Source organism: Suillus paluster (assembly GCF_016628075.1).
Source record: "Suillus paluster strain FC165 chromosome Unknown EDB91scaffold_77, whole genome shotgun sequence".
Classification (NCBI taxonomy): Eukaryota; Fungi; Basidiomycota; class Agaricomycetes; order Boletales; family Suillaceae; genus Suillus; species Suillus paluster.
The window spans coordinates 178,004-189,617 of NW_024537637.1; the positions used below are offsets into that span (position 1 = coordinate 178,004).

Below are 11,614 nucleotides of genomic sequence, written 5' to 3' on the forward strand. Positions count from 1 at the left end.
AGGAAACGATCTGTGACACTAACGAAGCTAGCGGAGGGTTAGTTTGGATGCTCGGGTAACGACGACACCATACTCACCGAACATTGGCCAAGTGTCCGAGCAGTGGGGCATACAGTTCAGCATTAAGCCAATGATTAGCTGATCATGCAAGAGGCTTCAAATCTGGCCTCTTGAACTGCTCAAATATTGTTTCTTCCAAGGTAAAACCCAGCACATCACCCGATGCATCTTTTGACAAAACGGACAAAACAGCAATTAGAGCGCAACACATGATATATATGGACGCCAGGGACTTTTGCTCATTCAATAAGGTAGATAGTTCCTGGCATGATGTTTGAGTATACCGCCACTGACATTTTCATTGTGACTCTGTCTCCACCGCATGATTGAGTCTATGACGGGTTTTGGGTGTTTCTGAGCAATCTTTCCCAAGGAGCCCATCAAAGATTCAATGAAGGACCCATGAAGTTCGACAATCAAGATTCATGATCCTAAAGGAGCATGAATGAGGTGCGCCTGACCAATACAAAGGGAATGAAAATACCCATAGTTCGTGAAGGAACACGTCCAGATTTCCCTCCGCAAGTGTAGAAAACTGAATGAAAACTGCATGCAGAACATAATCAGATGGCATCTTAGAACCCAAAGGCAGTTTTTCACCTTCCTCCATTATTGAGGGTCCATTGCTACTAAACATCTGACCATCAAATGCATCTGGCACCTGGAGAACAGGAGGAGGAGAGGATGAGGAAGAGAAGCCATGGCCATGGTTGCTTCCTGTGTCCAAGGTATGAAATATAGACCCAAATTGAGAACAATGTGACCTTGCAGTGGAATGCCCTCTTGCCCTTGATGGAGTGCGAGGATGTGATTCGCTAGATCCAGGCATTGGTGGCTGAGGATGCGGTGGACTTGTAGCATTGAATGGCTTATGAGAGGTCAAGGTGGAATGAGGCGAGGACGAAGTTGAGCGGTTGAAGGGGATCTTGAGGATGGGGTATGCTTGATGGTCCAGGGGAGGTAATGGCGGTACATAGGTATTCTTCTTGAATGCATTTCTGATTAATGCAAAAGATGGCTTCTTGCAGTGATGAAAGGTTGTGTCGCGTGCGAGCTCTTGCTGGTTTGACAAACAGGTTGCAAACTAAAAGAATCCTCTGACACTGAGGAATTGCCATGACTATGAAAGTAGCTTCGGTCACTATGTTCTGGAAGTGCAATTAGAGTCATTATAGTTGATGAATCTGGGCCTGATCCTGCATTCCTAAATGCACCAAACCTATGTCCTCCAGACCTGCTGAAGGGTATGATGTGCAATCGTGATCACCTCCGGCTGCAGTGAATCTGACCGTTTTAATATGTTCTGTGACAGCTCAGTATCGTTGTTCCAGAAGACAAATCCGTTTGGTCATGTAAATAAGCACATACCCGGTAGCAATAAAGAAATCACGTGTGAGCACTTCTTGCCTGTTCCGAACGACCATGTACAAGCTCAGGAGTATCTATGACGAGATGTATGCGTGTGCATACGTGCATCACAGAGAGGCCCATCCCAAATACCAATCATGATATGTACCATGAAGAACGCAAAAAAAAACAAGGAATGAATCAACCACATCAGATCCACACACACACCTCAGAATGACTGCTTTTCTTGCACTCCTCCTCATAATACTTCTCCATCTCGATGTCTGCAGAACGTGGAAGCGACTGTACAGTGTGACAATCTGTCATATCCCGTACCTCTGGATCTGGAATTCCGGATCTACTTCATTGAAGTCCGGTCCTCCATCTTACTATTCCGCCTGGCGCTCCGCCTTCATCTCCGCACTCACCCCTAACTCCTTTTAGATTAGCTATTGCTCTGGTTACCAGTTATGTCCTATTCCGCTATGCTTACTGATCTGTCCATTCTTACTTCATTTCCGACTTCACTGCTTTGATCTGTTATACTTAGTAATAGACTTTCCACATGTTTCGTACATAGCCCTTACCTTTGCTGACTGATTTACCTATATGATACCTACAGTATATAAACCCCTGTAATACTCTGGAACTCCTCAGTTCGAATATCATCTTAGTTCTGCTCATTCCTGCAATCTCCGGACTCGAGTCTCACCTCTTGTCCACCTCCGAGTCTTAGGGGTCAAACCTTAGGACTACTTCTCTGGCTCTACCTTAGGGTAGTCTAACCTCTGTTCAGTTTCTACTCTGGACTTCCATAGTAGCCTTACTTCGTCCCCCATATAAACCTTCCAGAGTTCTGCCGAACTCCACCAACACTAAGTCCTCCGGAACTCCCCGGACTTCCGTCGGACTTCCCCTCTGTCCCCCGGAAATTAAAGGGCACGTACTCGGGTAAGGGGCGCAGCGCACAAGCTGAAGCCGAAGCCCTTTGAGTAACCTCTCCCTTGAGCACGACCTTAACACAATCCAACATCGCCTGCATGAGTGCTCTTTGAAGAGTACCATTGGAGTTGACAACTGGGAGGCAGATCTAGAACTGGTTAGCGAACAGGAACTGTTTAAGATTGAGAGAAATCGTACAGATAGGACAACTGTAACAGTATAGCATGCCAGGTGGTGCACGATTGGCTGCTTCGGCGGGACCAGTGATGCCTACGTCTGGGGGAGGATCTGGGCACTGAGGGCTATGTCAAGATACCTCCAGTATTGGGTGCAGCATGTGAGCTCGGGCATGGCAAGGCAGGCTTTGAGTGAAAATAGTGTGTACTGGGGGTAGGGAATCAGTATATACACTGGCAGGAATATGGTAAAAACTCACAGAAGCCCCAGGACTGAGTGATCTTGATGACCGACACAACGACCCAAGTTTGACGATCAAGGTAGAAGCCTGAGTCAACGATAAGAGGACCACCAATTCCAGAGGTACTGCAGGAATGTGCTGGCCAGGGGCGGCCAGTTGCAATGGAATGAGAGTCTTCCTATCATCCTCTGTGAGCGACTCGACGTAAGCAATTGCATCAGCCACTGTTGGCTGGATATCGTCCTGGAAGGACTGGAAGACGAAGAACTTGATTGTCCACTCATGAACATGTGACATGTCAGAGAATGAGTGAACGACGCATAGGTAGTTACATTCGTTAGAATTAATCGGTGCTGATGATCAGACACTAGTAGGCCTTGGCAAATTGAATGGCAGGTTTAAGAGGATGAGGTCACCATGAGTGGGTAGAGGGGTGGTGATGTCACATTCTGGCAACCCGCTGTCACCGATTATATAGCGGGTGAGAGGCTGTAGTTGAGAGGTGGAGGCCATAAGTTACAAGTGTGAAGATTAACAATGCTTTGCAATATTGTTAATGGTACAGCGAGAACCAAGTGCAGCCTGCTTTCAAATATTATACAACCAGATTTCCCCTAAAATGGTGTAAAATCAATCTCTTGCTATGCAATGAAGCATTCAACACTGCGGTCCGATCAGATGAGTGTCCTGGGGGTCGTGGATTCAAGATGCATCAATGAACGTTCATATCACATGAGGAGATGCACAGCAATTAAGCTCAAGTGACAAGTACTGCCCTTTTGTAATGCTACATTCAGTTTGCAATTCGTACTTGCATGCTGATCAGAATGAAATCTGTCCTGCAAGTCATAGCTGCATGAAAGACTATTGAATGAAATCCGAGTTGATCACCAAGTTTTAGGTGCACTGAGAGCAAGCTGAACAGCGTGAGAAGTAAAAAAAATAGACAGACAACCCCTTGCCAGTGCTTCCTCCCATGCATTCAGCCCAAGTGTAATAGTACTTGGTATACTTGATTTGGTATTCCAGGAAGGCCTGACAGTACCAATGCAAATGTTGTCATGGTGGTGACACAAAATGAGTTGCGTCCATTCACGATGATGCTATGATGCGCAATCACTGCGGAAACGAGAAAATAACCCGATAGGTTTGATGTAGAATTAGAGGTCCTAAACATATCATAACCGGAGGATGCAAATTGGGTACATCACTTAGGCTTAATGTAGAGAAAGGTGAGCCTTTCGGACTATAACATGAGGCAGGAAGGAAATGATGTGAGGGGGCTGGTTAGCCCTTCTAGTAGCTAACCCGACCTTGTTAATGATCTGCTTAATGTCATTCGCGAGTCCGCTTTATGTTTGGATATGAGCTCAAACTATCTCTGATTAGAGTAGAGATAGAAGGTAACATGTACAAGCACTTCTACTAGGGATCCACACTACTCAATGGCAGGCCAGCCTGGATGCTTCACTCGTTCGTTCCCCTCCTTCTAGTGCCCCATGTTTGCAAACCAGACCTCTCAATGGTGTCCCAGTGGGGCTCCAATCAACCCAGGTCAAGGTGCTGCAGGGGTTGATCAAGACAACCAGCAGCAAATGACAGAGGCATACCGTGCTCAATTACACTCCATTCCACATTTGTCCCCGCTCCACATTAGGGAAAACCTCATTCTCAAATTGGATAAAATGCGATCTAACTTGCGCAAATTTGCAACAACTCGATGAATTTTAGTCCCTTTCGAATTTTCGCAAATAGGATCTCAATTTGCGAAAGTCAGAACAGAATTTTCAGGTCGCTTTCCCAATCCAATCCAATTATATCAAGCAAATTCTATTAGATATCAAATCAAGATGCAATAGAATGCACAATAATTATCATTCATCCACCATACCCTCGATATCGAGAAACATGAGACTCTTAGCGGCACCAGGCTCGTCAGTCTTGCGCTTCGACCCACTATAACATGGTACAATCAGACAACTGCTGGTGATGCCAGGGCTAGAACTCACTGGACAGATTTGTATAAGCCATGCACGAGGACATGAAATTTTCGCTCGCTGGCCTGAAAAATGCCATTCAACACGCCGACCAGTGTTCGGTAGATTCCACCATACATCTCTGAGTTGAAGTTGCGGTTGTATTTCTTGGAGGAATACTGCATAATCACCGAACACACCTTTCATAGCATGATAGATCCATTAATATCTATCACAAAGCCACAAACATTGAAACACACCGCAGTGCTAGCGAGAGCCACCATTTCAATAGGTAACTCCACCTCGTCATGATGATCCTCCAGTGTCGATGTAAATCATTGTGCCACTTTAGTCCTGCTGCGAGCTTGTTGCTGAAGAAAACATCTTTGATAGTGTCCAAAACCGCGGGTGCTTGAAAAGGTTTGGTTCGAATAAGATCCCCCTGTAATGCAGCATCAACCCCGACAGTGACAGCCAATATCAGCATAGTACAAACCTTTGTATTGACAGGATAGATGTAAGCGTTGTTTTCACATACTGCAGTCACTTTACCCTCGTATAAAACATACAGCCAAGGTTGAAATATCCCTGTTCTACACAGGCCACCCGATGTGGGCCCATCAATGTATCTTTGTGTTAAATACAGGTGGGCCGGTCTCAAGTGTGTATCTGATACAAACAGGGGGCCCATAGTATGTGGTGTAGTAGATAAGTGTAGACTTTTCTATTGACTTTGGTAGGTAGTGTATGAAGTATGTACCTGATACCGACAGGTGGGCCAGTCTCAAGTGTGTATCTGATACAAACAGTGGGCCCATAGTATGTAGTGTAGATAAGTGTAGACTTTTCTATTGATTTTGGTAGGTAGTGTATGAAGTATGTACCTGATACCAACAGGTGGGCTGATAGTCCAAAGTGTGGAGTTTGCTATTGCATTTGATAGGCAATATACAAGAGCTATATATATATGTATGATGGAAACAAGTGGGCCGAGTGGGCAGTGGTACTGATATATACAGATGGGCCGAAAGTGTTCATAGACTAGCTTCCATAATATACATGCCAAGACCACCTCGGTCAAAGGACATTCGGTCAAATATGATGGATGAGGGATCTACCAGGATCCGATGCATAAGATACATGCTAAGAGCACCTCAGTTAAATATGACACAGTCAAAAGACACTCGGGTAAATACGACTCGGTCAAATATGACTCGGTCAAAAGACACTTGGGTAAATACAACTCGGTCAAATATGACTTGGTCAAAAGACACTCGGTCAAGAGACACTCGGTCAAGAGACACTCGGGTAAATACAACTCAGTCAAATATGACTTGGTCAAAAGACACTCGGTCAAGAGACACTCGGGTAAATACAACTCGGTCAAAAGACACTTGGGTAAATACAACTCGGTCAAATATGACTCGGTCAAAAGACACTCGGGTAAATATGACTCAGTCAAATATGACTTGGTCAAAAGACACTCGGTCAAGAGACACTCGGGTAAATGCGACTCGGTCAAAAGACACTCGGGTAAATACGACTCGGTCAGAAGACATTGCTGCATGAAGCCATTTGGTGGTCACAGCACCTGCATGACGGTGCCATTAGGCAGGGTGGCATAGCCGTTCATAGGGATGTGGTAACTACTGAGTGGGACAGATACCGGAATGTGCTGAGACTAAACCTTGAGATGCGCTGGTGAGCCAGTCTGATTGGACTGGGGAGGTTCCACAGGAGGTGACATCTGCACATCTGTCGGTTGATGTGCTGTGCCATTGAGAGTCGTGGCGGCAATGCCATTGGGTGGGGCGATCAGCCTGACCGAGTCGCCATCTGGCATAGGAGTGCCAGAATGGTTGCCATTGGCTCTGTTCGTGGAAGCGGCGGTGCGAGGAGGGGACTGCTGAGCTGAAGACAATGGCAAGAAGATATCGGTGAATTGTACGAGTTGGTGAAGTTTCAGTTGCATGGAATCTCATTGGCATGCGTGATGCAGCGACCGAGATCGGGTGATCGGTCATATGGAGCATAAATCGGTCAATTCTGAAAAGACAAGAAACTGAAGGATACCGTGCCAACTGCAACACATGACCGAGATACACTCTGCCGACTTGCTGTCGGTACTTATATCACAGGAAAGAGAGTGAATATACATGGAATCAACGGCCAAACAATTGCATTTGAAATTAAATAATACAAGTCCGTGATATACCGGGGTATTTCTGCTGACGGACGCATGCTCTATGTACAACTATGTATTGAGCTGAATGATCAGGGGAGAGACTTTGCAGCTGAAGCAGGTGATGTTCCAGCAGAATGGGGTCCAACTACAGCAGGAGCGGATGAAGGACTGGCATGTGCTGACACCAAGGACGCTTGGCCAGATGTGAATGTGTCGCCGTGCATGTCAAGGCGACCGAAAGGGCGAGACGCCAAAGGGCCTGCAGCAGATGCCGAGGTAGCAACCGAAGGGCCATACACACCGTTCAAGTACCTGATGCCCATCGCTTGCATCTGTGGGGTGGCCGAGGTAGCACTGAAGTTGCTCATCATCGGTGGTGGGAAGGATGGGTTGGCAATGGTCTGTGCCTCCCAAAGCTTCTCCACCAGGCTGGTCAGGCCATTGACGAGGCTGACAGTGGTGCTGAGATCGAACTGCATGGAGGAAAGCTCCGCACGCATCGAGGAGATCCGGGTTTTGCAGTCCTGCTGCACCGCATCAACCCTGGCAAGGGTATTCTGGTTGGCGACTTCATCAGGAAAATGTGGTAAGGCTATATAGCCACCCATAGCGCTATAGACTGCTATACAGACTCCATAGCCCTATAGCTCGTATAGCCAAGTGCCCAATTGTGCAGGCTTACTACACCAGTGTATAGTGCTATATAGCTCTATTAAAGTTGCTATAGCTGGGTGGAACATACCACAACTATTGTAGCTATTATAGCTCAAAACACAAAGCAAAAATTTCTCTTAATAGCTGTTTGTTGCCATGATAGTGTTCTCAAAATTAAAAAAAAAGCGAAAATTCCAAATTATATTTCAACTACTACAATACATGTAAACTAATAACTACAAAACAGGCAAAAATGCGAAAATTACAGGAGGAAGAGGCAAGAGAACTAGAAGGAAGAATCAGAGAGGAAAGATGAATACAAAAAAAGAAAGACTTACCAAATAGTGAAAATTGCGAAAATTCTTGAGGGAAGAGGAGGGAAGGGAGCTAGAAGGAGAGGATCAGACAGGAGGAAGTGAGAGTCAGAGAAAAGACTTGCCAAATGGTCAAAAATGCGAAAATAGTTGGGGGGAGGAGGAGCAGGAGGGAAGAGAGCTAGAAGGAGAGGGTTAGAAAAAAGATTAGTCAAATAGTCAAAAATGCGAAAATTATGGAGGGAGACTTACCAGAGTTCAAAGCACCAGCACCAGTACCAGCACCAACAACATCAACACCAAGAGAAGGATAGAGAAGCAAGAAGAAGAGAAGAGAGGCAAACACTCGAAAATTGTAAGAAAAATATGGAAGATAATCTAATGAGGGGGCAGTGGGGGGGGGAAGGAAAGAATGGGAAAAGACTTGTTGGTTGACCGCATTTTTGCTTACATAAGCAGTGCCAAACAAAGCCACAACACAAGACTTGGTGAATTTTCGAGTTTTTGGTAATAGGACTAGGATTATGACAGTAAGAAAAAGACAATGAAATTGACTGTTAGCATTAGGATTTTGAATACACATAAGGTGAATTTTCGCATTTTTGCTTACATAATAAGGTGTACCTTAACACTTTTTTGAACCCTTCAATTCCAAGTATTTCCTTATAACTCACTAAGATCTTGAACTATTGAAGTCATTAGACTATGGATAGACTTCCCTTGACAAGGACTACAACTTTGATTTAATCGAAAAAAGTTCCCATGGTCAAGTGCTTCTTGAACCCTCAATTTCGAGTATTTTCCTTATAACTCACTAGGATCTTAACCTATTGAAAGTCATAAGACTATGGATAGACTTCACCTAGACAAGGACCTACAACTTTGGTTTTCATCGAAAAAAGTTCCCACGGTCTACTGGGGTCTATAGTTGTTGAAATGTTTTACTTCTAAATACACTTACCAAACTTTATGGTAATATATAGACTTTCATGATGTCTATACTGGTCTATAGTGCTGTGATAGCTTGCCATAGACTGTATAGAGCTGTGATGTGCTATCGGGGCTATATAGAGGATGGTCCTCTATATAGAGATATAGTTTTTCCTGATGTTGCATGGCAGCAACCTTAGCAGCCAGGGAAACCACACATTCGTGGATGGCGCTGACGGTCAGTGGGAGAGATGCCGAAGGGAGGGAAACATCTCCAGCCGCAGGAGCTGCCGTTGGAATGACGAAGTCATCAGAGTGGGGCTCCACCCAATGATCGGCGGGGAAGCCATCCGCAGATGCGATGGCCTGAGGCTCATCGACGATGATCTTGTCGTCCGCTGCGGGCTCAGCCAGGGCATCGGCAGTGGGCTCCATGTCAGCGTCATCATCACCTGTGATGGACACATCTAGAAACAAAGGTTAGAGGACATTATGATACAAGAAAGGATTGCTTACCGGTACCCTTGACAGCTTCCTCTTCAGACTCCAAGATGGGAGTCAGTGGACGTGCCCGTGAGGTTGCTCTGGTTCTCCTGAGCGGACCATTGGACTTGGACCTTGGGGTTGCCGTCGGGGGAACCTTCTTGGAGGCCGGTGCAGCCCTGGACCTCAGGTGTGCCATCGGCGCAGGAGTGTCGGAATCGACCAACATTGTTCGGTCATACTTCACCTTCATGAGGCTGCATTTGGCGCAGGACCTCATGACCTGCCCTTTCTTGCCGATAATGACAAGGCAAGGCTCGTCGACACACCTCTTGCAAGGTGGATCGTACTATCACATGGTGAGTACTCAGTGACCAAGCAGAGATAAAAACTCACAGTCTTGGCCCCAGCATTGGCCTTGGCTAGTGGCCGCCCTCTAATGGGCTTGGCAACTTCCTTGGCCTTCTCCTTTCCTTTGCCCTTCACCAGCGTGCGACCAATGGTGTCCTTGGCATGTGTCTGAGAATTGTTGAGGGGTGATCGCTGGTGGGCAAAGGTAAATCTCACCTTCTTGACGCCTTTGGTCACGCCCTGTCCATGAGTCAGCGATGGTGTCGATATTGAATTCACCGAAGTGCTTACCTTGGACTTCGGCGGACCAGCTGGCTTTACAACCACAATGGTGCCTCCTGGCTGACCGTCCTCATCCTCGGTGTCGGAGACCAAGGCTTTGGACAAGGGCCTTGAGACCTTGCGCTTCTTCCGGCCTGTCTCAGTGCTTGGGCTGTCCTCTCGGGATCTCCGAGTCCTGCAGGCAGGCTGTTTGCCTTTGCCGGTCATCGTGCCAGGCACAAGAAGATTGTGCTGGTGCCCGGCGGTAGGGAGCGATTTGATTGGAGGGACCAACATTGGTGCAGGGGCAGGGGCTGGGGCTGGAGCTGGAGCTGGAGCTGGGGCAACTTGAGGTGCAGATTCGGGTGTGCCTCCTGCCACTGTCAAGATGTTGAGCTGTGAAGACAGACAGAATGACCGCCAACTCACCATATCCGACAGTTTTCGGGAAGAAAGGGTGGGACTCCATCCGAGTATCGTTATCCTGCACCCGAGCCCACTGTGGGGCGATGCCTTGGTTCATGGTCGCTCTGACCTCGGCCGCAGCAGACAGCAGCAACGGCGAGATGACCGAGGCATTTCTGCCATGCTGCTGAAGGGCAGTGGACTGTGAAGGATTGGTGAGCAAATGAGAACATTGGGAATCAGAAACTTACCACTAGCCGGGCGACTGCATGAGCTTGGTCAACGACCACGCTGCCATCTGCTTCATGGATTTTAATCCAGCGGAGTGCATGGCGCAAAGACGCGTCGGCGACTGCCAAAGCCTGGTTCGATTTGATTGTTAAAGACATTGTAGAGATGTAATAGTAAAAATGTAGAAGATAGGATGAGTGTTGACTCTGTTATATCAGGAACAACAGTGGGTGGATGTGGATTTGACTTCACAAAAATGAAGTCCACAAATTGCGCTCGTGTTGTCGGCAAAATGTGATGCCGCCAGGACCTGCCGAGATGGGTCCACACTTTGAATCACACCGAACGCACTTCTAATCACACCGAACACACTTCTAATCACACCAAACAATACCAACTGGCAGCACAAAATTTTCGAAGTCCATTGCCAGCACCATGGATTCCCACGAGCATCCAATTGACAAAGCTCAGTGGTTACAAGACGAGCGCATCAAAGCTGACTGGAATTTCTTTGTCACGTGGGATCAGTGGGTGCCACTGAAGTTGTGGCCGACTCCATCCCCTCAAAAAGACATGATTCCTGTCGGTCTCAACAAATTTCGCATTCGACCTAAACGACCAACTACATCCCGCACCATTCAACCAAAGAAACATCCATCCTCAGTCATACAAACACAACCGGATCGTGCAGACGCACTTTCCAAGAATATTTTGGCCATGAAAGTAAGTCCCCTATTCAATTGACCTTTGCTAATTGTTGACCACACATCAGTATTTGACATGGGCTGGAGCACTGAAGCCGATGACCCGCTGACCATGGAGACGCCAACTGGAACATCATCGGCCAGTGAACACTTTGGAGGTCAAAGTAAGTCACGTATCGCTGTATGATTGCCCATTGTTGATCTTGGCCAGCATTCAACATGTGCTGGGACACTGAGGTTGATCTGGCGCCGATCATGAGCGAGGATGCAGCGAGACCTGCTGCCGCAGGTCAGTACAATCTTTGTTGGGATGATGAACCGACCCATTAAAGGTCGACTCGCCACCGATAGTG

At 46.9% G+C, this 11,614-nt stretch overlaps 3 protein-coding genes across 3 annotated transcripts; 2 read left to right on the forward strand and 1 right to left on the reverse strand.

Moving 5' to 3' along the window:
• Positions 1-4,540: 4,540 nt before the first annotated feature.
• EDB91DRAFT_1085749 (uncharacterized protein) lies at positions 4,541-5,027 on the reverse strand (the record flags this gene model as incomplete). Its single annotated transcript, XM_041315933.1, has 4 exons — positions 4,541-4,597; positions 4,654-4,723; positions 4,777-4,943; positions 5,004-5,027. 4 exons carry the CDS (start codon positions 5,025-5,027, stop codon positions 4,541-4,543), a joined length of 318 nt encoding a protein of 105 aa, XP_041172684.1.
• Positions 5,028-5,870: 843 nt separating this feature from the next.
• EDB91DRAFT_1085750 (uncharacterized protein) lies at positions 5,871-6,658 on the forward strand (the record flags this gene model as incomplete). The annotated part of the gene is made up of 3 exons (XM_041315934.1): positions 5,871-6,290; positions 6,332-6,444; positions 6,529-6,658. 3 exons carry the CDS (start codon positions 5,871-5,873, stop codon positions 6,656-6,658), a joined length of 663 nt encoding a protein of 220 aa, XP_041172685.1.
• A 4,334-nt stretch (positions 6,659-10,992) lies between these two features.
• Positions 10,993-11,591, forward strand: EDB91DRAFT_1253045 (uncharacterized protein; the record flags this gene model as incomplete). Its single annotated transcript, XM_041323597.1, has 3 exons — positions 10,993-11,284; positions 11,330-11,425; positions 11,473-11,591. The coding sequence occupies 3 exons, from the start codon at positions 10,993-10,995 to the stop codon at positions 11,589-11,591; spliced, it is 507 nt and encodes a 168-aa protein (XP_041172686.1).
• Between the last annotated feature and the right edge of the window lie 23 nt (positions 11,592-11,614).